This window comes from Corella eumyota, chromosome 2, assembly GCF_963082875.1.
Source record: "Corella eumyota chromosome 2, kaCorEumy4.1, whole genome shotgun sequence".
Taxonomy (NCBI): domain Eukaryota; kingdom Metazoa; phylum Chordata; class Ascidiacea; order Phlebobranchia; family Corellidae; genus Corella; species Corella eumyota.
Window position 1 is genome coordinate 7,533,477 of NC_137491.1, and position 23,461 is coordinate 7,556,937.

The 23,461-nt window shown below is 30.4% G+C and overlaps 6 protein-coding genes across 7 annotated transcripts; 2 read left to right on the forward strand and 4 right to left on the reverse strand.

Annotated features, from left to right (window-relative positions):
* The first annotated feature begins 659 nt into the window (after positions 1–659).
* LOC145741341 (ectonucleotide pyrophosphatase/phosphodiesterase family member 5-like) lies at positions 660–4,248 on the forward strand. The gene is made up of 6 exons (XM_082558915.1): positions 660–1,338; positions 1,418–1,603; positions 1,792–1,971; positions 2,158–2,297; positions 2,578–2,674; positions 2,946–4,248. Exons 1-6 carry the CDS (start codon positions 681–683, stop codon positions 3,083–3,085), a joined length of 1,401 nt encoding a protein of 466 aa, XP_082415041.1. The 5' UTR covers positions 660–680; the 3' UTR covers positions 3,086–4,248.
* LOC145743552 (kinesin-like protein KIF9) lies at positions 3,927–9,075 on the reverse strand. The gene is made up of 21 exons (XM_082561542.1): positions 8,945–9,075; positions 8,683–8,793; positions 8,336–8,497; positions 8,100–8,226; positions 7,764–7,841; positions 7,497–7,618; positions 7,247–7,339; positions 7,039–7,176; positions 6,873–6,947; positions 6,581–6,703; positions 6,328–6,417; positions 6,037–6,222; positions 5,766–5,947; positions 5,429–5,623; positions 5,204–5,315; positions 5,019–5,115; positions 4,836–4,926; positions 4,625–4,713; positions 4,386–4,528; positions 4,234–4,323; positions 3,927–4,167 (listed from the first exon to the last, which is right to left on the reverse strand). The coding sequence occupies exons 1-21, from the start codon at positions 9,035–9,037 to the stop codon at positions 4,054–4,056; spliced, it is 2,511 nt and encodes an 836-aa protein (XP_082417668.1). The 5' UTR covers positions 9,038–9,075; the 3' UTR covers positions 3,927–4,053.
* Positions 9,076–10,974: 1,899 nt separating this feature from the next.
* Positions 10,975–14,749, forward strand: LOC145743123 (very long chain fatty acid elongase 6-like). Of its 2 annotated transcripts, XM_082561022.1 has the most exons (8): positions 10,975–11,071; positions 11,654–11,804; positions 11,962–12,170; positions 12,363–12,473; positions 12,671–12,792; positions 13,735–13,917; positions 14,042–14,197; positions 14,475–14,749. In XM_082561022.1, exons 1-7 carry the CDS (start codon positions 11,014–11,016, stop codon positions 14,192–14,194), a joined length of 987 nt encoding a protein of 328 aa, XP_082417148.1. In that variant the 5' UTR covers positions 10,975–11,013; the 3' UTR covers positions 14,195–14,197; positions 14,475–14,749. The 2 variants fall into 2 exon arrangements, with proteins under 2 accessions (XP_082417148.1, XP_082417147.1); XM_082561021.1 differs by having other exon boundaries at positions 14,042–14,749.
* On the reverse strand, positions 14,063–16,792 carry LOC145743124 (very long chain fatty acid elongase 3-like). Its single transcript, XM_082561024.1, has 7 exons — positions 16,566–16,792; positions 16,307–16,466; positions 15,930–16,141; positions 15,427–15,537; positions 15,228–15,349; positions 14,895–15,080; positions 14,063–14,429 (listed from the first exon to the last, which is right to left on the reverse strand). Exons 1-7 carry the CDS (start codon positions 16,582–16,584, stop codon positions 14,328–14,330), a joined length of 912 nt encoding a protein of 303 aa, XP_082417150.1. The 5' UTR covers positions 16,585–16,792; the 3' UTR covers positions 14,063–14,327.
* Positions 16,793–17,625: 833 nt separating this feature from the next.
* On the reverse strand, positions 17,626–20,119 carry LOC145743238 (very long chain fatty acid elongase 6-like). Its single transcript, XM_082561157.1, has 7 exons — positions 20,004–20,119; positions 19,216–19,369; positions 18,897–19,108; positions 18,676–18,786; positions 18,435–18,556; positions 18,063–18,236; positions 17,626–17,897 (listed from the first exon to the last, which is right to left on the reverse strand). The coding sequence occupies exons 1-7, from the start codon at positions 20,032–20,034 to the stop codon at positions 17,865–17,867; spliced, it is 837 nt and encodes a 278-aa protein (XP_082417283.1). The 5' UTR covers positions 20,035–20,119; the 3' UTR covers positions 17,626–17,864.
* A 1,038-nt stretch (positions 20,120–21,157) lies between these two features.
* Positions 21,158–23,021, reverse strand: LOC145743267 (peptidyl-prolyl cis-trans isomerase 6-like). Its single transcript, XM_082561190.1, has 5 exons — positions 22,509–23,021; positions 22,242–22,415; positions 22,046–22,142; positions 21,718–21,846; positions 21,158–21,569 (listed from the first exon to the last, which is right to left on the reverse strand). Exons 1-5 carry the CDS (start codon positions 22,995–22,997, stop codon positions 21,457–21,459), a joined length of 1,002 nt encoding a protein of 333 aa, XP_082417316.1. The 5' UTR covers positions 22,998–23,021; the 3' UTR covers positions 21,158–21,456.
* Positions 23,022–23,461: the final 440 nt, after the last annotated feature.

A 23,461-nucleotide genomic window follows, 5' to 3' on the forward strand; every position in this document is an offset into this window, starting at 1 on the left:
CAAAAGTTATCGTCTTTCAAAATTTGTCAAATAAGAATAAAAACAATAATAATAATAATAATAATAAATATAATGACAATAACAATATGTTTCGAAATCTAAGATTTCGAACCATAATAATGTGTTTTTATTTTGTGTTGTCGACGTAACTTATTTCTGCCAGGATTTAAAAACAATTTTTTCTAGCAGAATGACAGTGGTGTCTCATTGTTGTGAAATGTCAGCTGACGTTTGTTGCTTGATCGTCACAAAAGTTTATGGTAAGAAATAAGTTGCTGGATTCTTCCTTCTAAGGTTTAATGTTTCTCTTTATTTAAATGATGTATTATAGCCTCTTTATGTAAACGAACAAGATAATTTAAACAAATTGGAATTAGTAATGAATTATTATCGATCAACGTATCACAAATAAACGAACCGGCAGACCAATGCAATATACAGACAGGATAGACTACATATGACAAATGTGTGGGTGGAAATTTAGACATTTTAATTGGCACTTTATTGCTGCAATTGGTATAAAAGAAGCATAGCCACATGTTCCATTAAGTTAATTTAAAATATCTCACTAATAAAAGTGGCTAGCTTTTTATAATATAAGAATTACCCACTGACCTATGTTATTTCAATTTATATTTTTTTGTTTTATAGATATAAAATTGTAATATAGACATAAGCAAATGATTTATTTTTCATTGCTTTTAATTGTTGTGTTTTATTTGTTAAATAATCTCAATGCAGCTGATGCTACACACCCAAAGGTTTTGCTCATTTCCTTTGATGGATTTCGTTGGAATTATTTATCACGAACAAGCACTCCAAATTTTGATCGTTTAATAAGGGAAGGGTCGAAGGCCAAGTGGTTAACCGACCTTTTTGTTTCTCAGACTTTTCCGAATCATTATTCGATTGTGACTGGGTTGTATGAGGAGAATCACGGCATTGTTTCAAACCGTTTTTATGACCCCGACTTAGATCGCATATTTGATTATCATTCTGATACAGTGCAAGACCCCGTATTTTGGGGTGGGGAACCAATTTGGCTAACCAATCAACGACAAGGTGGTAAGACAGGTGTGTTTTATTGGGTGGGTAGTGAGCAACGTACAAGGTACCCTACTATATGGAAAAAATATAGTAAGAATCTAACTTCTTGGACTGAAAGAGTGGACACAGTGGTAGCTTGGCTGGCAAACAAACCAACAAAAGATACACCTACACCTTTGGACATCAATCTGTCACTGTTGTATTTTAGTCAGCCAGATCACTATGGACACACTTATGGACCTGAATCTAAGCAAGTTACGGATATGATTAAGCAATGTGATAACATCACAGGTAAAGTGTCCAAATTTGTTGCAAAACAATTGCTGATTTAAATTATTTTTTGTTTATTACTTTTTAAAAATTCCCACAGGTTACCTGATTCAAAAATTAGAGGAAAATGATTTGTTTGACAAAGTTAACATTATAATAACAAGTGATCATGGAATGGCAGAATTAAATCAATCAAGAACAGTCCCGATCTTGCCTCACATAAACCTTAATCATACTCATGTCTTACTTAATTATGGTACAGGAGCTGCTGTTTGGCCAAAAGCAGGTAATGTTACCAGTGGGCTAATTACTAAATTGGTCGAAGTTGATTAATTTTAATTTAGAATTAGCAGGTTTTTCCATTACGATTAAACAAAACTAAAAATGTACCAGTACAAGGAAATGAAAAATGATCTTGTAAAATTTTTTTTATCATCTATCATATTACTTTTTTTTAACTATTGTTGAAAATAGGATATGTCGATTCGATGTATGATGGTTTGTTTAATATAAGTGATAAAGTGGAAGTGTGGAAAAGAGAAGATATTCCTGATTCCCTTCATTACAAAAACAACAATAGAATTCCACCTATTCTTCTAATGCCTAGAGATGGCTGGTTTCTAATCAACAAAACTAATAGTAAACTTTATATGAGTAAGTATTTTTTAAACTTTTTATAAAAACTTTCAACTGCCTATGTAAACACAGCACAGGTTCTACCCTTATTTATTAATGTAAAATATTGAGGTTTTCGTATATATTTATTGTTTAGCATGGTTATTTCATAGTAATAATATTTAAACAGCTTTCAGACTTTGTTAATAATTTATTTGTTTTTAGAGGGTTCACATGGCTACAACAACTCCTTACAAGATATGCACCCATTTTTTATTGCACATGGTCCTTCATTTCGACAAAATTATATCTCCAAACCTTTCAGCAGTTTAGATATATACGCACTAATTTGCCACATAATGGGAGTAAGTTTACAGCCAAAATAGGCTATTTAAGATTTACTGCGTCTGGTCAATTAAAATAATAACAAAATAAGTACATATATATATAATATATTCATAAATAGTCTACAAAAACTTATGTATTGAACGTAAATTGTTTTGCCTATTCTTTGGTACAATACTGAGTTTTAATGGAAAGCCTTCTTATAAATAATTTAAAATAGAAAACCTCGAGCTCAATATATTGACATTTAAACCTATTCTTTCCTTATGGAGATAAATTTAACATACAACTACTCAACAGATAACCCCTGCTCCCAATAACGGATCTTTATCTATTGTTAAAAATCTCCTTGTCAAGACAGAACCACCATCACATTACAACAAGGCTGCTTTGATAGGTAACTTAAATTATAAATATATTTTACACTGCATTTTTGTTTGTATTTTTACCCCCATTAAACTTATGTGGAAAAAACTTATGAATTTTTATACTTTGTTACACAGTGACAAGTGTTCAAAATATAAGATCAAAACCGAATTTATATGTAATAACAAAAATTATGATGATGATGTATAAAACCAGTATTGCAAAATTAAAGTTACCTTGAGTATACAGGAAATAGCAAAGTACTGGAAAATTTTACTTACTTTTAATTTTTTTTTTCACAGGTATAGTTGCTGGATCAGCAATGGCCATTTTAGTCCTAATATTTGTTGCAAGGCACTTTACAAGCGCTTTCAAAAATCCTAACTATAAAAGAATGGAAGGCCATACTGAGGCATTATTACCTTCAACTACTAAAGCATAAGTATTTACATACACAGTGGTTAGATTAGTGTTAAAGCATGGCTATGTCTATAAATGTATATTTTTTATTGTCTCTTGTATAATTAAAGCATATTTTTTTAGTGACAAAAAAATGTTAAATTTTATTTATTAATTGTCTTTCTTAATTATGCTTGTATTTCTATAGTTGCCCTATTATTGATGTTTTTTTTGTATAGGCAGTTTTTTATTATTTTAAAATGGGTTTTAAATGGGCTATAAGAGATTTATGACAAGTTTTTTTTATTTTTGTTGCTTTCTTTGTTTTTCTCAAGCACATATTTTATTATTATTGGAAACCAAACTTTGTTTTCTGCCAACACGCTTTATGTTACTTTTATCTTAACAAACTTTTATGTTACTTTTATCTCAATAAAAAAATCCCTGTTCTAATGTTATTGTATTTAACTTCAGTTTTTAGAACAGTTTTCTTTTTTGCCTTATATCGTTTTACATTTTTTGTTTTACAATTAGTATATTGCATGAAGATATTATAACTGTGTAATTTAAATCTAATAAGTTACTTGTTGTATATTGTATTCTTTGCTTAATTACTAAAAAAGGTTTCTGTATTTCACTGGTTTATTGCATAAAGCAACTCAAAAACTCTGCCTTTTTTGATGTTTTACCAGAAAAGTGAATATTACTGACTTTTACTATAAGCTTATATACTTTAGATATAAAACCTTGCAAGCTTACTAATGGTTATAAAAATATATTAGCAAATCTTGTGCAATCTGATCCATAAACAACCTTCATCTATTTGTTACGTTATAAGATTTTTTGAAATGTAAGCCTACAAAAAGACAATAAAACCATGCAACACCAACTTTTTTTAAAGATAAGATCTTTGATCTTTTAAACGCTTCTTTATTACTATTAATTAACACAGTCAATTTTATAAAAATAATTAAACAAAGGATGACATTTTTAGTAGTTGTAAGAAAAAGTTTAGTAGACATAAGAAAGTTTGTTTGGCTGCTTGTTTCTGTTGTTAATCTCTTGGTGGCCAGGTCGTTGCTGCTTGTTTGGTTGTGCCTGGACCATTGCATGCTCATAGGTTTGCTAAAAAAAGTTACGTTATCAAAATTGCAATTTTTAATTTTATTCTTAATAAAATACTGTACTAACTCTTCTTCTTGTTCTAAGTTTGGCGTTGTAGAAAGCTGCTGAATCCTGGTGATCCATTAATAACTCTTGCTGGATTCTTTCAAACTTTTCCTGAAAACAAATTTTAAAAATTTAAATTTAATAAAATCGTTTTTTTAAGATATGAAATTTACCTGCTCGTCTTCTGGGTTAGCCTGTTGTGATGTAAGTTGTAGCCTTACAGGACCTTGAAGTCCAGGTCTTACCCCAAAACCTAAACCTGCACTAGTTTCCCCTTCTTCCTGGGTAAATGATTCGTTGTACCATGTGTCAAACTCTAAACAGTGATTTTGAAAGGTAACATTTGTAATGTTATTTTGAATTAACATTGATGGGCCTACAATAATAGTTAAGATTATCTGCCGCGGTTTACCTCTAATGAGTCGTTGTCGACAATCATCTACCAGCTTCTGGCAGTATTCCACTTCGGATCTCACATTTCTTAGTTCATCATAATCATGTCTGTAAAATAACAAGTACAAGTTTGTTGCCATACAATACCCTCGTATAATAAGAGGCTTTATTTAAAATAATGTAAAAAGTTTCATTAATTATCTGTTATGTTCGTAATTCGCATTAATTACCTGTAAGTTTGCTTCAAGTTTTTGAGTTGGGTAAGAAGTTGAAATTCTTCCTCGTCTATCACTGTTTCCCCATCTTCGTTAACAAACTCACCTTTGAATAAATTAAATTTTTGTTTTTTATTTGAGCGTTACATTTAACCAAATTTTTACACCGATTTTAGACAGAATTAACATTCTTTTCACCTTGTTCCATACGATCGTTCTTTTTTCGTTCAAGGGCAATTCTGGTTCCATCGATCATGTGTTTGGTAGCATTTACAGCATGTGCAAGGTCACGTACCTAATAATCATGTAATATTTTTAAACTTTTATTCTTTTAAATATGAATTACATAAAGTAGAAATTGGCTAATAAAGCATAATACTTACAATTTGTTTTCTGCTGAGCAGAATGTTTTTATTTTCGCATAAAATTCTGTTAATTTCCATTCCCTGTGTTTTCTTAAAATCTTCAAATGCCTGAGCACGTGGTGGGGGAGTGCTACAAGAAGAAAAAAAAAGACTAACCTAAATTAACGAGCAAGGGTTTTTCTTATAATTTTTCAATGATCCAAAATGTCTAAAGATTCAATATTTGAATAAGAAAAAAAATACCTTGGCCTGCTTCTTGCCTTTTTCTCCTCTCGGGGTGAATCCTCAGACTTGATACTCCCCTCTCTTCTGGTTGACTCTCCTCCATCTGTGACTGTTGTTGGAGCAATGTGGCTGGCAGGGGGAATTGAACTCTTGGGTAGTTTAGGGATACTTTCTGCTTGTGGAGAAGGACTAGCAGGTGCTCGACTAGTTGGACTTTAAGTAAAAATATTTTTACATTGTAACAATTCTAACTTTAACTTGTGCCTTTTGTATTTAAACCTTTACATCCCGATATTTAGGTAAAATAGCTAAATTTTAATACAAACTAAGTACTAGAACTTCAACAAAGTCAAACCTGCCCCCTGCTCTTGACTTCTTTCCGCTTTTTCTTTTGGGTGATAATGGTGCTTTGGTTTGTTTGCCAGCAGGTGGTGCTTGTGCAGCTACAACAGCAGGTGCAGTAACAACACCAGCATTAAAGTTAGAAAGATCAACACCACCGGTAAAGTTCCCATCTTCATCTAGTGGAACACCAGCCTAAAAATTAAAAGTTTTGGAGCAATATTAAAAATTATTCAATTATTAGAAAAAAAATAAATGTACAGTAAATATGAGATAACACAAACCTTTTGCAAAGCCAACATGATGTCAGAATCACTTTTATCAAGAAGAACAAACTTGCTTTTAAACTGATTGTTCATTTCTTGTTCGATTTCGACTACCACTTCTCTAAATTGTGCAAATACGGAATTGACATAGCGCAAGTTTGCTGCATCAATTTCAGTGGTTTTGCCCTCAAGGTAAAGTCGAACCTAAATTAAATAACAAAAAAATAAAACTGTTACCTTCAAAATACTTTAAATACCTTGATTTGATTACCATAACATGTTTTTGTATAACATTTAAATAGTTGTTACCTGTTTTTTAATGTCACTAATTTGTCCTTTTGATAAAGGATCATAGTTGACTGGATTACGATTAGCCAAAGTGTTGTGCATTGCTAGCTCCTAAAATTGCATACCTTATTAAATACTGTTACTGTTTTTACTTTATTTATATCTAAAGCAGTTAATCAGTTCAAGCAAAGCAATATTTTAAACTTTACATCCTAAATTCTAATCAAGAATGTTTTTGTTGGCCAAATTTAGTTAAGTACTTTTGTTTGTTTACCTGCTTATAATGTTTAATTTCTTGATCCAGTTCTCTGACCAACAACCAGGGATCGTAATGTTCATTTACAGCAGGCTCCACTGCAATACACATCATTCTCATCGCAAATCTCAGTGTTGATATCTTTTAATTAAAATGGAAAATTAAACTCAAATATATAAAGGGAAATATGAAATAGCAAGTTATGCTATTTTTATTATGGCCTGTCAGGCTGGCATTTCTTAAAGCTATACATTGATAGCTATGGTTATAACACATATAAAACATAATATTATGTAGTTAAATGCTTAACTGTTTCTTCAAGTTGTGCAGCCTCCCCATAAACATTTGCGATCATAGAAGTACAACATTTTCCACCAATGGAATCCTGTTGTTCACAAAAAATGATTTCATTACAGTTGACGAATAAGATGTTAGTGCTAATTCTGAAATGTAATACTATTTTCAATGTTACTTACTTTCAAAGCATGGGTCAGCTTGGTTTGCCTATAAGGAATGTGAGCTCTGTTCTTGTCAGCCAGAGCGATCACAGTTTGTTCGAGAAAGGTTAAAGATTTGTTGATATACATTGCTTCTTTCTGGATTTGACCATCAGACTAAAATATTAGAATACATGATTGTAAATGAAACTTAATTGTTTTAAGCAGTAAATAGTAATATATTCACCCCAGTTTTTCCTATTCTTTCAGAACCAGCCAAGTCAACCAAGTTCAACTTTGAAGTTACATACTTTGCATTGGATTCAGTTCTTGATCGAGACTGTAAAAAAACTAACCAATTAAAAACGTCATTAAATGTTTCAAATTCAGCTAAAAAAATGTTAGTGGCGCTACAACAAAACTATTCTAAAAACATTTCGAAGCTTAGTTCTTATATAAATATTAATAAGCAATCTATGTTAACTACAAATATCAACCTCAATATGAATAGTGAAAATGCAGTGAGATCGAGATGAGTTTTTGTTGAGAGAATGAGAAGCGATAGCTCGATTTGTCTCTCCCTCAAACAACAAATTAAGTGCATCTCCCTCATTGTTAGCTAGATACAAATAAAATTAACAATTTTTACTAAAAAAAATATTTAAAAAAAAACAAAAGAATTTTTTTAGTTTTATAAATTTAGAAATTGTAAAAAAGTAATTTTCAAAAAAGTTTTTCATGAATAACACAGAAATGAAGCTTACCAACATGCATGGATAAACCCTTTACACAAACATTTCCATCAGCTCCATCAACTATTGTCATTTGGTTATCATACAAACCTAAAACATATAAATATTTATAAAAAAAAAATTTGGATAAAATATGTATATATAGAAAATATTTTAGTAGGCTACATTAGTTTTGGATTGGATTTTATTAATAATATTATTTTGAAAGATGGCAGTTTTTAAACAAATCGCTTTATAGTTTTTATATATAGTTTTTAAACAAAACCACAAACCTATGATAAAGGTACTCTTATATTTTTTAACAAAGAAAACTTTTCACATTAATTTTCACATTAACAAACAAATAACCAGGATTGTTTGAAGCAGATTCTGGCAAAGTTGATAACAAATCAAACATATTTTCATTGTAAATTTCCAAATAAGAAATCCGAATCGCAATTGAACTGTCAGTTTGTTCTTCAATTGAGCGAAAAACCTTACAAAAAAATATTAGTTTGGCAAAAACCTTTTACCAATTACTAGAAATAAACAGTTAAGCATCAAATTTGGACTTAGATGTAATAAAAGTATAAGCTAACAATTACTTGTGCAATAGCTCTTGGTATAACACCTCTCTGTTTATAATTTTCGGTTGCTCCAGTTATGCTGTATGTTTTTCCAGCACCTGTTTGTCCATATGCCAACAAAGTTCCATTGTAACCTTGTAATGCTTTGGTTGTCATATCTGACACCACAGTGTCATAAACCTGTTAAAAATAAGGGCTAAGTCTTATTTAACATTTCATATTTATAATTTAACACGAAAAATTAAATTAAAATGATTTATTAGCGTCTTATTTTTAATTATTAACAACCAGTTACATTAAATGTTATTATACTTAGTGTCTTGTCATTATTGCCAGGTAAATTTTATTAAATAAAGCATTTTTACTTGTTCTTGACTTGCATTATGAAGAATACCATCCACTTTGAATGACCAGTCAACAAGCTGATTGTTTACAACCTTGCGCTGATCATTTTTCTTTACATGAATATTGATTGTCTGTTAATAAAAATCCTTTTAAATTATTTCTGGTTTTCGAATAATTTCGGCTACAGAAAAAAAACTAAATGTGAATTAAAATAACATAAATATATATACCCGTTTCCACATTCTGACATTAGTTTATTTTTAGTTTTGTAAAACGGTGTACCTTTTCATTATTTGCAAACTCAATGGATTCATGAGAAAAATTTGAGGTCGGTCTTAGACGAACAAAAACTTTTACCCGATTTTTTAAACTCATTTTAGCACATAACAAACAAGCTTGGTTACATAAAAATAATTTTTTTTACCGAAAATTTAAAGCGTAGAAGTTCCCATAGCAACTCGATTTACTTTAATAGTATTGCACCCACCAGTGGTTAAAATCGTTATCCTCATTTACATAAAAATTAAATTTACAATATTTTTTATAAAAATGAAAAAAAACTTTAGGTTAAAATAGTTAATTTAAGTAAACCATATTTTTGTGTTTAAAATAATTTTTTTATAAAAATGTTTTTTTTTGGTTTTCATGTACTTTTTTGAAATTAAAAATAGTTTAGTATATTTGTTCAAAAATTAGAGAAAGTGTTTTAAAGTTTTTTTACTGTTGTTTACAATTTATGGTATGTTGACATAAAAAAACGTAAAGGGGCAGGCGCAAACTGAAACCGTTCATGATTATGTCACACTTAATAACATTTTGTTGGCACAACTAATGTAAGTAACCTTGAAACTTATAGAGGTAAACACGCGTTAAAACTACGACATTTAATGTGACCTCGTAATATGTAACTACGTTTGTTATAAAATTAACTAAACAACTATATAATTTAAAAGTCCTTTTTCTTTCCTTTTTTTTTTGAAAAAAAAAAACAAAAAATCCAAGAAGTTTAACAAACAATTTCCTTTTTTTTTGAAAAAACAAAATCCAAGAAGTTTAACAATCGTTGAAACCTTTAACCGTCCAATAAAGTGAATGGATTCATTTTAAAGTTATTATCCGCGTAAATGACTAATATTTACCCTTACGTTATGAATCAAAAAACACCGATACCTGACCTTCAGTAAGGTTAAAGTACAATTATAATTCAAAAAGTGGCCTCAATTGGCTTTTAAAAAAATGTAAACTCTCTAAAAAAGATAAAGGTTTTTACTTTCATTCCAGGACAATCCCCCGTCCGTAAATTTCGCCAAAATAAATCGATGTGGTACTTAATGAAAATGTGGTTTATGGTGTTTGGGTTGTAGTTTTTAAACGTTTAACAAGTTTTGGGGGTAAAATTCGAGTTACAAATAGCATAACAAAACGTAAAAAACGAATCTGTGACGTCACACAACACCATTTTAAGGTTATTATGCTAGGGTGTATTTTTTTACAGAACTCGTATTTGCTATGCACTTGTGTTTGGAGTCGTTCCAAGGTTAACAATTATCCACAGCGGTTAGAATTTTATATAAAAATCCTATTGCACGAAATGTCGCTAAGCAGGATTGTTGAGTATTACGCGTTTAATAAAAAGGCAAGCGTCACAATTGACTTTAAATTTTCATCTGGCGATGCGTGACAGAATAGCTCTAGGGCGGATACAAACAGTAAGTGTTCCACAGCACATGCGGTATTTAGCCGGTTGTTAAATATACTAAATGTGTCATTCTACAACATTGTGTATAATGAGTAAGGGTATGATTTATTAATAATATAGAAGGTAGTCGTTTATAAAGGAAACAGTAGTCAACACTGCTGGCAAAACGTTTTGGAAAGCTTCACAAAGTTAGTTGGGCATTTATGATTAATGAAAAAAATTTTTAATTATCTTTTGCACAAGTTCTACAGCGTAAGAAAAACGTTTATGTGTAATAAAAAGTTAACTAGCAAGTACATTTATTTCATTCCTAATATAACATGGTTTTAATACAAAAGCCCAAGGCATTATAGTTTTTCTACCTATTGTACTAATATTTCGAAACCACGTGGTTATGAACGGAGATTTCATTTACACACTATTTGTTTACTCAGGCAAAACGTTACGGCACACCTATGTTCTTTTCTTAATAGCCTACCAGTTATAAAAAAATCCAGTTTTATTATATTTATATATGGTTTTAGTATTTGTATTATGAGCTAGTACTGGCAGACTGGTACGGAAATGTTAAGTAGATTATCTCATTTACATTTTTTTAAATTATAACAGAATTTTTTTAAATTTTAACAGAATTTTTTTAAATTTTAACAACATGGAAGGTGTAGTATTGTCCAGTAGAGATGTTCCAATTAATCAAACGGACCTTCTTGGTAAGTGTTTTATTATTGCTCTAAACTACCTAAAATGCTTGGTATAACCTAAAAATAAACCACATAGTTTAAGACATTTTAAAGTTTGTTAATCCTAAATATTGGTTAAGGCATTGGATTTTAGAAAAAAATTGTTGAAAAGCGTTAAAATTGGTACAACAATTTCATAATGTACTAGTTCCAAAGGTTAACTCAACGAAAATTATAGTCATGGTGATAATTTCCTAAAATACGTCACATATTTTAATTATAATTATTTATAACCAGAAATGGGTGGTGAATTCTAACGTTAACGATAAGTTATAGGCATTTGAACATTTACGTTAGCACAAACATTGTTATTTTAAACTATCATGTTACATCCGTTTGCAGATTACGTATTTATACAAATGTTACCATATGTTTCTGTATTATTTATTGTATTAGATTTTAAATCAAATACGGTTTATTTTATTAACCAGGACCGTCGCTTATAACTTATAGCTTTTGCGTTACATGCTATAGAGAAGCAAACAACATTTTACCGAAAATTAAATTGAGGTCTACTTTTAAATATTTTATAAAACTAAATATTTTGAATAGATGACTTTTATCAATATGAAGTTGAACATTTATTTCGAGGAAACCCGGAATTGGATAAAGTTATGTACTCATGGTATATGCCTCTAATATGTGCTGTATGTTATGTCGTCTTCGTTTTTGCTGGCCGGAAATGGATGGAAACACGCAAGGCGTGAGTGATTTCATTTTAAACCATTTACATTACATACATTTCCTTAAACGCATTACTAATTGTAAATATTAAACAAAGAATTAGCAATTTGCTGTCAAGACTTGCCCGAACTTTTTGAGTGCCCACTCTTCTTAATACATTTTGGATTTTTTTACAGATTCGACCTTCGTTGGTTTATGATCTTGTGGTCGATATTTTTAGCCGTGTTTAGTTTATTTGGTCTCCGGTTTCCTTTATACTTGTTCAAATATTATCTAAAATATGGAGATTTTAAGGCAGTTGTTTGTTGGTCAGGAAATAGGGCAGGCATGCCCATCTTACAATTTTGGACAAAAGTTTTTGCACTAAGCAAGTTTGTGGAATATGGTAGGTACAGGTTTTACTATTCCAGAACCTAATTTTTTTGACCTTTTTGGTTGTACGGTGTAAGTTTTCGATGACATTATAAAAGTGTTGCCTTGTATAAATTGTTTAGGCCTACAGGGTATATACCATAATACTTCTATATGGCACCATAGTAAAAATTTACTTATTTTAATTACAAATCGTTTTTTGCAGTTGATACAGTTCTTATCGTTTTAAGAAAACAAAATCTGTCCTTTTTACACTGGTATCATCACCTCACAGTGTCGCTATTCACTTGGGAATACGTTAAAGAACAATTAGCCGGTAAGTTATTAAAGCCCTGGAAAATAGCGTCAACTTAATTACGTTATTAAATGAAACCGGAAGGTTGGTATCATGTTAACTGTATCGTATGTTGTTTAGCTATCAAGTTTATACTGCACAGTGATTATTTTTATGCTGTATAACCAACGTTACTTGTATAAAGGGTTTGTTTAATCTAAATTTTACCTAATTCTTAGGTGGCACTGTGTACTGTTCGATGAATTTTGCTGTTCATTTTGTGATGTATACGTACTATGCCTTTAGAGCAGCCCGATTTAGACCGCCTCGGTTCGTTGCACTTACTATTACGTCACTGCAGGTATGGAATTTACTATCTCGTATATCTAACGAAGTCTCATTCATGTCCAATTATGTGATTAACATTTTTTCACTTGACATTAAAAAAATTGAAGTGCCATTTTCACTATCCACTTTTTTTAGAATAAAAATTACCGGTATAATTACCCGTACCTGTTAAAATTACCTGTAAATGACAAACGGATAGATCATTTATTTGGTTGACACATTTAAGCATAAGTTTGTTTATTATAACACTTCATCATTGAAAAAGTAAACCGTATGTTGATCATCCGACGGTATTCGGCTGTAGTTTGATAAATTAGTTTGTCATATTCAATTACTCTTCAAAATTTACGCGGAAATTACCTAACCTTAGCAGGCCGAAAATTATTTAACATTTAAACGAGTGACATTACCGACATTTAGTTAAAAAAAACACCAAAACTGATTAAGAAATACATGACCTTTTGGTATATAACCTTGGACTAGATCAATTAAACAAAAACGCAGACTTGGGTTTTTTTCAAGTTATCATTAGGACAATGTTTTGCTTGCATTTTAGGTTGGTTGTTAGGTCAAATTTGATTAGCGGTAAAAAGTAAATATTAATTTATCAGTTTACCTGTTTGAATAGCACCTGCATATGTTTGTTCATCAATATAAGTTTAATGTTCAAGGACAGCAGTTTTTGACCTACTGTATTTGGTTAAGGTCCATTTTTTGGATTACAACATCTATGTGTTAAAAATACGTATTTTGTAAATAAACATTACGAGCTAAACATAATTAAAAACGTTAGGTATATAGCGCCCACTTAAGCTAATTATTATTCCTACGCATGATAAGCTTATAATATCATAACAATACTAATATGAACAACATATACAATGTTTATCACAGTTTCGAATGATATTAACGACCAAGCAACATTTATAAACTGGACAATTTATTTTGCATTTAGATAATACAAATGATTTTGGGTATGATAACTGTTGGTGTTGTTGCGGCGTGGCGAGGCGAGGGCTGCAAAATGTCAACCGAACATTTAGTTTACGCTATATTCGTCTATTTATCTTACTTTATTTTGTTCCTTAACTTTTTTTACCGAACCTATATCCTAAAACGAAGAACGTCCACCGAAAAGGTAAAGTACATTAACCGCTTATAGTAACTACTATAAAAAAATAAACTTTAGGACCAAAGTAATATGTTTTTTTCTTAACCATTTAAGACAAATCTATTTACTAACATATATATATATTATAAAGGGTTTGTCGAGTAAACCAGAGAGCAATGGAAAAGCAAAATTAAATGGCAACTTCAAGCATATGGAAAGTAATGGCAACCATTTACATAGCGAATCAAATGGAAATGGAGTGGTTCGCCATCGTGCAAAACCCCAAACAAATGGCTTTCATTAATAGGTATAAGCGAGACCCTCAAAAAAACTATTTTTAAATGAAAACTATTAAAAATTTCCTAGAGTTAAATAAAAAAACAGTTTATTGGTTTGCTTGCATGTCCCACAAATTTGAAAAATGGGATTCCTGTAATCTAGGCAGCAACTTTACGATGACGTAAATCATGTTTATTGGTTGTTGAAATGTGTTTTGTCTCAATTGCTCCATTTTCGGTTAAAATATTTGACTTAGGAACCTGCATATAATAAATAAAAGGATCAGGCATTTTTATTCCATTTAGGTTACTAAGCAACGTAATGGTACAATAAATGTTTGGATTTTATCGTGGTTTTGCATTGCAACATCTAGTGTACTTGGCAATTTTTGTAAGATAATTTAATTAGAATATTTACTTAAAATTTTATGCAAACAAAAAAATATTCTGTGACGTGTTGCTTAGTTTTAATTTTACATTGCGCCTCGAAAATTATTTGTTAAATTCATATTTATTACTTCTCTAATAAAAAGGGTACTATTATATCGTTAATGTTAAGCTTTTGTTGGTGGGCAAATTATTACACGTTATTAATTATATTTTATGTATGTTATAAGCTTTGTTTTTTTTTTATTAAAAAAGATATTTAATTCCATATCAACGCGCGTATAAATAATAATGCTTTGATTTTCTATGGGTAAATAGATCAGTAAAAAACATCCTTACCTTAGTTTTGACGTTTTTCTTTGGTTGGACATAATTTTGATAAAAGAAATTAAGAAATAAAATAAGATATGTCCCATACATAAATATTGCAAATGTAAGTTGAAGTGACGTAGTCCTACATGTTGTGGTGTTTCCCCATTTAACCAAAGCGCCCACCACAAAACAACCACAAAGCATTTGCACAATCTATAAAATTTTAATTTCATGTATAAAGCGTTAATGGCTATGACAATATTGATGTTACATCGGGTCTTTTTTTAACCTGTAAGTTAGCCATATAATAATCCTTTTTTATCAAAAATTTTATTTTAAAGTTTTAAAACTGTGTTGTACCTGTAGTGAGGTAATTAACAAGGCTGCAGGTTTAGGTACTTTGATCTTAGCTGCTCGCAACGAGTAGTAAACGTACATAAGTGCATGCACTGCATAGTTCATACCACAAAACATAGTTGCTCCTACATTAAAATATTGAATGAAGTTATAAAACTCAAGTTGAGCAATATAATAACATATCGAATATTCTTTACTGTACCTGCAAGTTGGTATTTAAATGAATGCCAAGTATAAATTGCAACAGTAAAATGATGATACCAATGAAGAAACGATAAATTTTGTTTTCTTAAAACAATAAACACAGTGTCCACTAGAAAACAACGTAAATTAATGTTAAAAATTAGCGCAATAGAAATAAGTTAATTGGATAAATTTAGAATCATTAGAGCGTTAAAAATTTGAAAAGCAATACGGCTTTGGGCAACATTTCCTTGCCAAGAGTTAAAAATAACTCGTGGTCTAGTTGATTTGGAATGCAAGCTTTTTAATTATAAAAAGTTGAACATTTCTAGAAAGTTAATTTAAAAGTGTTAAAATATATAAAAGAATCTAAAAATACAATAAATGATAAATAGAATACAGTTGGAATCTAGAGGCATGGTGATATGGGTAAGTTTTAACATATTTTATATTGTCCTAAGCATTTATTCAATAATAATTTGTGTTACAATATTATGCTACATTGTTTAACAAAACACTTACCATATTCCACAAATTTACTGTACATAAATAAGAGCGACCAAAATCGAAAGATTGGATAATTAAACGCTTCATTTGAATAACAAACCACTTTCCCAACGCTCCCCAGGGTATGTATGTCTCTTAAAAGAGCTGTGGTAAATCGCAAAGCTCCCAAACAACTAAAAATCGCTAAAAATATAGACCACACTAGCATGGGTCTCCGTAAATCGAGGCTAAAAAAAAGAAATAATTGTTTACCTTGGTTTAATTTTATTAGTAATTAAATCAAAATGTAAACCCTTTGGGTGAATTATTATTTTTGTAAACTAGTATTTGGTATGTCGATGCCTGTTGAATAATTCAAGTAACCATAAAACCGTTTCAGATAGTTTAATTACCGTGGTATTTTTTCCATGTAACGGGGCCCAAAGCATACAAAAATCAGATAAACTATTGAGCCCACAATAGGCAAAAGCCATGATTCGGAAACTTTTAACCAAAAGTTATGACGACAAAAATAACTTTCAATTTCCCATTCTATATCCTCGTGGCACAAACCTATGTAAAGTAATACCGTTTTACAACAATATAAGTATTTAAAAATTGACACAAATCTATGTAACTAAGTTTTAAACTAAGTAATAAATCTTGATTTACCTATCGAAGAATTTGTCATTTTATATCCTGCAAAACTTGCGTTAATTAAACGATTCACCCTTCCTGTATTTCACATACAAATATAACGTAAATCTGTGAGCCGAACTAGGCTAATTTGTAAAGCATCCACTACTTGCGATAAATGCTTTTCAAGGAAATTTGTAATAACCGCAAGCACAAAAAAGGTTTAATTATTTAACACTTTCTGACTACAGTCAGGAAAGGGAATAATTACTTAACTGTTGGATTTAAATAATATATCTGGTGTATGTTATAAAGAGTGTGTGTACAGTTTTAGACACATAAACTAACTACGGCATTTAATAGTTAAAATAAAAGAAAGCAACTTACTGTTTCTATGCTATTCAAGTTTATCTTACCAACCAAATTTTAAATAATACGATTGGTTTTAATGTAGAATTATTACGTAACAATTTAAAATATAAGAAGAGGATAAACTAATTTAATATTATTCTATATTCTTTGCAATAAAAAGTGTCTAAAACTATATTTTGCAATGATTTCTTTTTTAAATAAGACCACCTTCAACTATTAGATGTTTTTAGGTTAATAATTTTGATTTGGAATACTTTTTTCTTCAACAAACAAATATTTCTTACTTAACCTAGTTTGTTATGGGGAATCCATAACACTTTCATTATAGAGGCTAATGGTAAAGTTGGTTCTCTATATTTAAAAAAAATATAAGCACATCCGTTCAATTTTTTTATAACATACACAAACTTACTTCTACTGCCTGCGGATGGCAAAAAACCTTACTCATATCATAATTATTATACCGCAATTCCCCGGCGACAAATTCCGGTTATGGCAGCAGTTAATCTCTGCTACAGACACATCTGGAAAAATCCTAAAATAGACTTTGAGCGTTTGACATCACGCCACTAACACACCGTCGACAAACTGAACCAAAAACCGGGAAAAAATCTTGTAAATCGAATTTGTAAACCCATAGGTTAAATTGATATTTACCAATAAACATATATCTTAATTTTCTTACTGTTCATGTCTTATTTCTTACTGAAATTCACTATAAAAGTGTGTATAAAAAAATATATTTAACTACACATTAAAAACCGGTTACAGAAGGAAAAATTTCGCATATTTACCACACATTCTTTTAAAAAGCATAAACAAAATAAAAAATATTTTTTTGTTATAAATAATTAAAAATAACACTATTATATATTAGTTTAATGGAATTTTCATTTTGGGGATTGAATTTCGTTTGCTTTTTTTGGTGATTCATATACCGTAACAATGAGGTGATGCATGATGTTAATCACTTTTTTGCAATTCTTTTGCATTGACCTGCGCCAAAAATCAACGCGCACAATATTATTAAAACTCTTTAAAAAAACATTAAAAAAGAAATATTTAAAAATTCGCCTACATAAAAAATCGGGCCTAAATATTTAGTGTTTGGGAATGTATTTGTTATTGTTCAGATAATAACTTACTACACATAAAAATTACCTTTTTATTGGGTTTCAAATAAGCTTTGTAAAAAAAGTCCATAAATAGTAGTAGATAGGACCCGTACATCACAACCGCGGCTGTTAAATGCCATTTCGAAATTTTGCAATCGGATTCATTTCCTAAATACACTAAGGCGGAAACTACCAAGCACCCTGCTATCATTTGAGATATCTAAAATGTAAACATTTCCCAAAAATAAAGAAAACTATCATATCAGACAGTAGGATAGTCATAAAATAATAAATTGTATTATATAATACGATCGAAACAGTATAAGTATTACAGTATAGGGTAGTCATATAATAATACAAGGTATCATATTATACAATCAAAAAACAGTTTAAGTATCACAGGAAGGTTTCATCTTACTTGAAGAGATGTGATAAAGATAGCTACGAATTTTGGCGGCTTTATTTGTGCTGCTCGTAGTGCGTAGTAGAAATACATGACTGCATGTACGGAATAGTTCATAGCACAAAATACCATTCCACCTAAAAGTAACGTTTAGTTTGATTATCATAAAACAGAATAAATGTTATTTATTGGCACAAATTCCTTTTGATCTTAAAATTTAGCACAAAGAAAATACAAAAAATAAGTTATAAAATACCTGCTTGTTGTCCCATGAAGCAATTCCATGAAAATAAAGCTACCGTAAAATGATGATACCAATGTAGAAACGACAAATTTTGTTTTCTTAGCACAATAAAAACAGTGTCAACTGAAATTGTTAAAAAAATAAATTCAACGTGTATAAGCGCTGTATAAGATCTAATAGTGGCAAAAAACTGTTATTTATATAAAGATTTAACGAACAATACATTTACTTACTATATTCAACAAATTTGCTATATGCGAAAATTAGGGACCAAAATTGAATAACAGGATAATTGTAAATATCGCCAGAATAACAAACAACATTTTGTAGATTTCCTGGCACCATCATTGCCCCAAATATTCTAGAAGCCATTCGTAGGGTGCCCGTTATACTAAATATAGCCAATAGCACCGACCATACAAGCATCAGGTTTCTTAATTCAAACCTATTCAAAGATAAAAACGGCTAAGATGCCTTTATGTATTGATATTGTTAAAGTGCTACATAAATATTTACCATGAAAAAATAATACAGGAATATCAGACGCTTTACCTTTTTCGGGTTTTCATTTGTCGCTGGCCAAAAAACACAAAACTTAGATAAACGATTGAAGCAACTATTGGTAAATTCCATGACTGATTTATAGTTAACCAAATATTGTTTCGAGTAAAATAGCTTTCAAATTCCCACTCGACGCTACGTAGATCTAAACAAATAAAGAGATATAAACAAACTAAAAAATACATTCCACTAGGTGCGTTGTTGACGCATTTAGCTACACCGAATTGGGTTCTGTGCCTAATACTCACTGATTCCAAGGATGATCGTCCTTGATTAATAGTTTCCAGTAACAAATGCGACCCTTAATTATGGTTGAGCCGTTATAAATCCGTTCGTCCGAAAATAAGATAAAAAAATATTGTCATACTGTTTTAGTGTTTTGAAATAACAAATCCTAAAATAAGCGTGTCACTTTTTTAAACAAAACCCAATCAAATTACAGAATTTAAACCGATCTTTTTTGTTTAAACGTGGTGGGGTATTCGTACTCATTCAACCGTAAAACAAACGTTTTTTTTTAAACTAAACGTTTTGCGACTGAAATACCTTAGCGTGTATTTCAATATTTCAGTATTTACGATATGAATGTCTTAAGACTGAAGTTAATCATTAAACGACAAAATATTGTCATATTACTTACTTCCGCAATATATCCCACGTTCTATTTATAGTATGGTTTTATATATATTATTAAGTGTGGTTTAATATAAACACATCATTTAATATTGGCATATTTTAAGACACAGTTTTAATTAAATAGTAATAAAATCAAAACTTACATTTTCTAGTCATTTCTTCGTATGAATTCATGTTTGTTGTCTATACAAATAAATACTTAACTTAAATACAGTGAAACTATCTGTCAAACAATTTAACAATCACGCTAAACGTGCCTACAACAAAATTGTGACATTTTTGTTAAATTTCAGTGTTTTTGCATGTTGTAACATGCTAAAATGAACAAGTGTATCTTACTAACTATAATTACATATAAACCGTGTGGTGAAAACATTCGGTTGTGTGGTTTTAAACAAACCTATGTTCCACACACAATACTAAATGACTGTACACAACTGTCTCTTAAACCCAAAAGTAAGTTAGCTAATTTGGTCGCATGCGTATCGCGTAGCCTACGCTGTAAAGCCTAAATACCTTAACTGTGCTCAAGCACGTTCGGAAAAAAGTCAATAAACACCTTTCTTTCAAACTGCTGTAGTTTAAAAGTTTCTAAATTTCTGTTACACAATACTGCTATTCAAGACTGCCTCAGTGTGTCATAGGGCACGGGTATTTGTTTTGGTTTGTCGTGGAGAAGTAAAAAAAGGGAGACGTTTAAGTTTCCCTAAAACAAAATTCGTGAAGTAACGAACTAATAAAACTCGCATCAATATACTTCCGCTTACTTTTAGAAAGCATAATTTTGTCTTTTAGCCTGCTCTAAAACAAAGTATTAAATTTTAACTTATTATTTAATCTGACCGAGTGATTGCAATATAGTTATTTTTAGCCCAAGGCGCAAATTTATAACTTTAAAACTATTCCCCACGCTTTTTAATTATTCTACTTGTAATGGTGGAAATATTAAAACGTTATAATTCTTGATAAAATGTTAATATGACGTAACAACCGTTAATATTTTTAAAATCCCCCTAGTTTGTCCATCTTTTACCAAAATCACATGAATTTTGCTAGTAGTACTTTATTCGTTACGACCATTAAAGTGTTATCGTGTTATGTTTACATGATGTAAATTAAACGCCAAATTAACCTAAACATTCTTTTTAAAATTTGCTGAGATTGGAATAAAAACATTAGGGAAAACACCATACCAAAAAGGACCTGCCATCTTTAGTAAATAACAATCTAATTAAAGAAAAAATATGTAAAACGTCCATAGATATTAAATCGGTATATTATTTTTTCACTTGCCAGATAAATTTGCCATATGTCGCATTTACCAAATAATAAAGAAATAGATTAAAATATTTTATTGCAAAGACCATCCGTTATCATTTACTTTTTATTCACCCATCAGATTACAATCGGCAAAAAACTAAATCCATAAAATTTTGTTAGGCTAACAATGTTAAAAAAACTACTATGTAAAGCTTGTTTTTTCTTTTAAACACAATTTAAAATGCTTTTATATAAAATTTTGTAAAAATGCCTTTTTCAATTTACAGAGCTAATTTTCACATCCTGAAAAATAGATACAGTTTTTTTATATCTTAATTAGATCGGAAAATCTAGTTTTTTATGAGTAGAATTAACAATGGTAACTTGTTTTTCAGGGCGCATATCTTTTCCTACCGGAACCTTTTCTATGTTTGAAAGGAATTCAAAGCCTGCACAACAAGATAAACTTTAATGAAAGTTCTATAACGAAGCATAAATATTTAAATATTACCACAAGTTAAAAAACATTTGCCAAGCGCTGTCATTAAGCCTTTAAGCTTTATTTATTTTATAAGATTACAATAATTGGACTCTCACCTTCCAAAACTCTTCCAAAAACAGTTGTCATTCCGTCATACATTGAAGCCTTTCGGGAAAATGCAATATAAAATTGCGAGGATTTCTTGCTGTCCGCATTATCCTTCAAACCCATCATGCCAACATTTCCTAACACATATTTATTAGATCATGTTGTAATATATATCCAAATATACAAAAACATTTTTATGCGTAGGTGAAATACGTTGATTTAATCTTTAACTTGATAACGGGCAGGCCACAGTGATTACTGTTTTTCAGTGCTATACTTGCAATGACCAACGCAGCCCGAAAAAGGGTAACAAATATATACTTTAACTACACATACCGACGACTGTGTGTTTAATTTTGAGATTCTCCTCTTCAAACGGTTCATCAATCGCGCTACGCCCTCCAGTTCCATTATTGTTGACAACATCGCCACCCTGCGACAAATATTGCTTTGGTAAGAAATTATGTTATTTTATTTTACAAAGTCGGACCTAATAGTACATTTTTTTATTCAAATGTGGACAAACCCTTACCAATATTAATGCACCCGGGAAAAGAATAAAGAATTTTGAGCCATTGTATCCGTATCCCTTAGAATGCGTTGCCAAGTTAATGAAGTTCTGGACAGTTAACGGGCAATCTTTTCCATATAATCCAATTACTAAATCTCCTGTAGCTCCATCTTCAACTGAAATTTTCATAGTTACCTAGTAACAGGAAAAAAACAGTTTTTATTTAGAGAAACGCCTGGTTATAATTTATAATCTACTGATTGCATAACTATTTTATAATATGCTCACCTTATCAGTTACGTCTGGTTGTTTCATCTGTTTCGCTTGTTGCTTTTCCAATGTATCAGTGGCCATATAAAGTGCTCCTAGCAATAAAAACAAAGATATGGAGCAAACGACAATCACATAATGGCGGCGACACCAAAGTCGAATCGCGTACAAGATAGAATTAAAAGCTGTGCCTGATGATTTCTTTTTTCGTTCCTTCTGTCTTTCTTGGCGACGTTCCCGCTTCTGTTCCTTCTGCATCGCTATTTTTTTCTGCTTTTCGCCTTTCTTGGATCTAGTTTCTTTTTTAGGTTTAACAGGTTTTGCGACTTTAATAGCATTACTTTTGGGAGGCGTTGTTTCTTCACTTTTACTCAGCAAACTTTCTTCTTTTTTGGGGGGTAAACTTTTCTCAGGTTTGCCATTTATTACTTTCGGCTCAGTTGTTTTACGTTGTCTAACAGTTTTATTGTTTGACTCCTCAATTTTGTTGTTCTTTTTAGTCCCCATTCTTAATTAACCGTATAAATAAATTTAAATATTTTACCTAAGAACTGATCTACGCTTTATACTACAAGACACGTTACATAGGCATATATTGTAATCACGTGACCACGATGAACCAATTATGCACAAGCTACACGCTGGCATTGTTTTACCTTGTTGTTTTAGTTCGTGTGATGAATGGTAATAACTGAAGTGGTGAAGTGCCGTGTTAGGTAATATTGTAATAATCTATTAAAGTCCGTGCAAATTAACTAACGTGCTATGTGAATACTAATGCAACGTACAAAACAAATGTATTTTTTACTTTTATTCACAAAGTTCTTTGTTAAAAACGTTTTAAAAGTTCGCTTATATTACATCATGCAAAGACACAATATAAAAAAAAAACCAAGGATCAACCTAAAACATGCACATACTTTACAATATTTTACATTTAAAACTAAAGGTATAAAGTAAAAAGCGGATAG

Bases quoted from the DNA above. Each gene is read 5' to 3' on its own strand.
- LOC145741341 (XM_082558915.1), top strand. From the start codon at position 681: ATGATTTATTTTTCATTGCTTTTAATTGTTGTGTTTTATTTGTTAAAT. The intron at 2,298-2,577 runs GTAAGTTTACAG...ACTACTCAACAG, and splicing joins TAATTTGCCACATAATGGGA to ATAACCCCTGCTCCCAATAA. The intron at 2,675-2,945 runs GTAACTTAAATT...TTTTTTTCACAG, and splicing joins CAACAAGGCTGCTTTGATAG to GTATAGTTGCTGGATCAGCA.
- LOC145743552 (XM_082561542.1), bottom strand. From the start codon at position 9,037: ATGAGTTTAAAAAATCGGGTAAAAGTTTTTGTTCGTCTAAGACCGACC. The intron at 7,619-7,763 runs GTAAGCTTCATT...ATTTGTATCTAG, and splicing joins GGGTTTATCCATGCATGTTG to CTAACAATGAGGGAGATGCA. The intron at 6,418-6,580 runs GTAAACAAACAA...ATGCAATTTTAG, and splicing joins AAATTAAACATTATAAGCAG to GAGCTAGCAATGCACAACAC.
- LOC145743123 (XM_082561021.1), top strand. From the start codon at position 11,014: ATGGAAGGTGTAGTATTGTCCAGTAGAGATGTTCCAATTAATCAAACG. The intron at 11,805-11,961 runs GTGAGTGATTTC...ATTTTTTTACAG, and splicing joins TGGATGGAAACACGCAAGGC to ATTCGACCTTCGTTGGTTTA. The intron at 12,474-12,670 runs GTAAGTTATTAA...CCTAATTCTTAG, and splicing joins CGTTAAAGAACAATTAGCCG to GTGGCACTGTGTACTGTTCG.
- LOC145743124 (XM_082561024.1), bottom strand. The intron at 15,350-15,426 runs GTACAGTAAAGA...ATTTTAATGTAG, and splicing joins ATTTAAATACCAACTTGCAG to GAGCAACTATGTTTTGTGGT. The intron at 15,081-15,227 runs GTACAACACAGT...AAAATTTTATAG, and splicing joins TGTTAATTACCTCACTACAG to ATTGTGCAAATGCTTTGTGG.
- LOC145743238 (XM_082561157.1), bottom strand. From the start codon at position 20,034: ATGAATTCATACGAAGAAATGACTAGAAAAT. The intron at 19,109-19,215 runs GTAAAGCGTCTG...ATCTTTGAATAG, and splicing joins CAAATGAAAACCCGAAAAAG to GTTTGAATTAAGAAACCTGA. The intron at 18,787-18,896 runs GTAAGTAAATGT...TAACAATTTCAG, and splicing joins TAGCAAATTTGTTGAATATA to TTGACACTGTTTTTATTGTG.
- LOC145743267 (XM_082561190.1), bottom strand. From the start codon at position 22,997: ATGGGGACTAAAAAGAACAACAAAATTGAGGAGTCAAACAATAAAACT. The intron at 22,416-22,508 runs GTGAGCATATTA...TCCTGTTACTAG, and splicing joins AACCAGACGTAACTGATAAG to GTAACTATGAAAATTTCAGT. The intron at 22,143-22,241 runs GTAAGGGTTTGT...TATTTGTCGCAG, and splicing joins TCCCGGGTGCATTAATATTG to GGTGGCGATGTTGTCAACAA.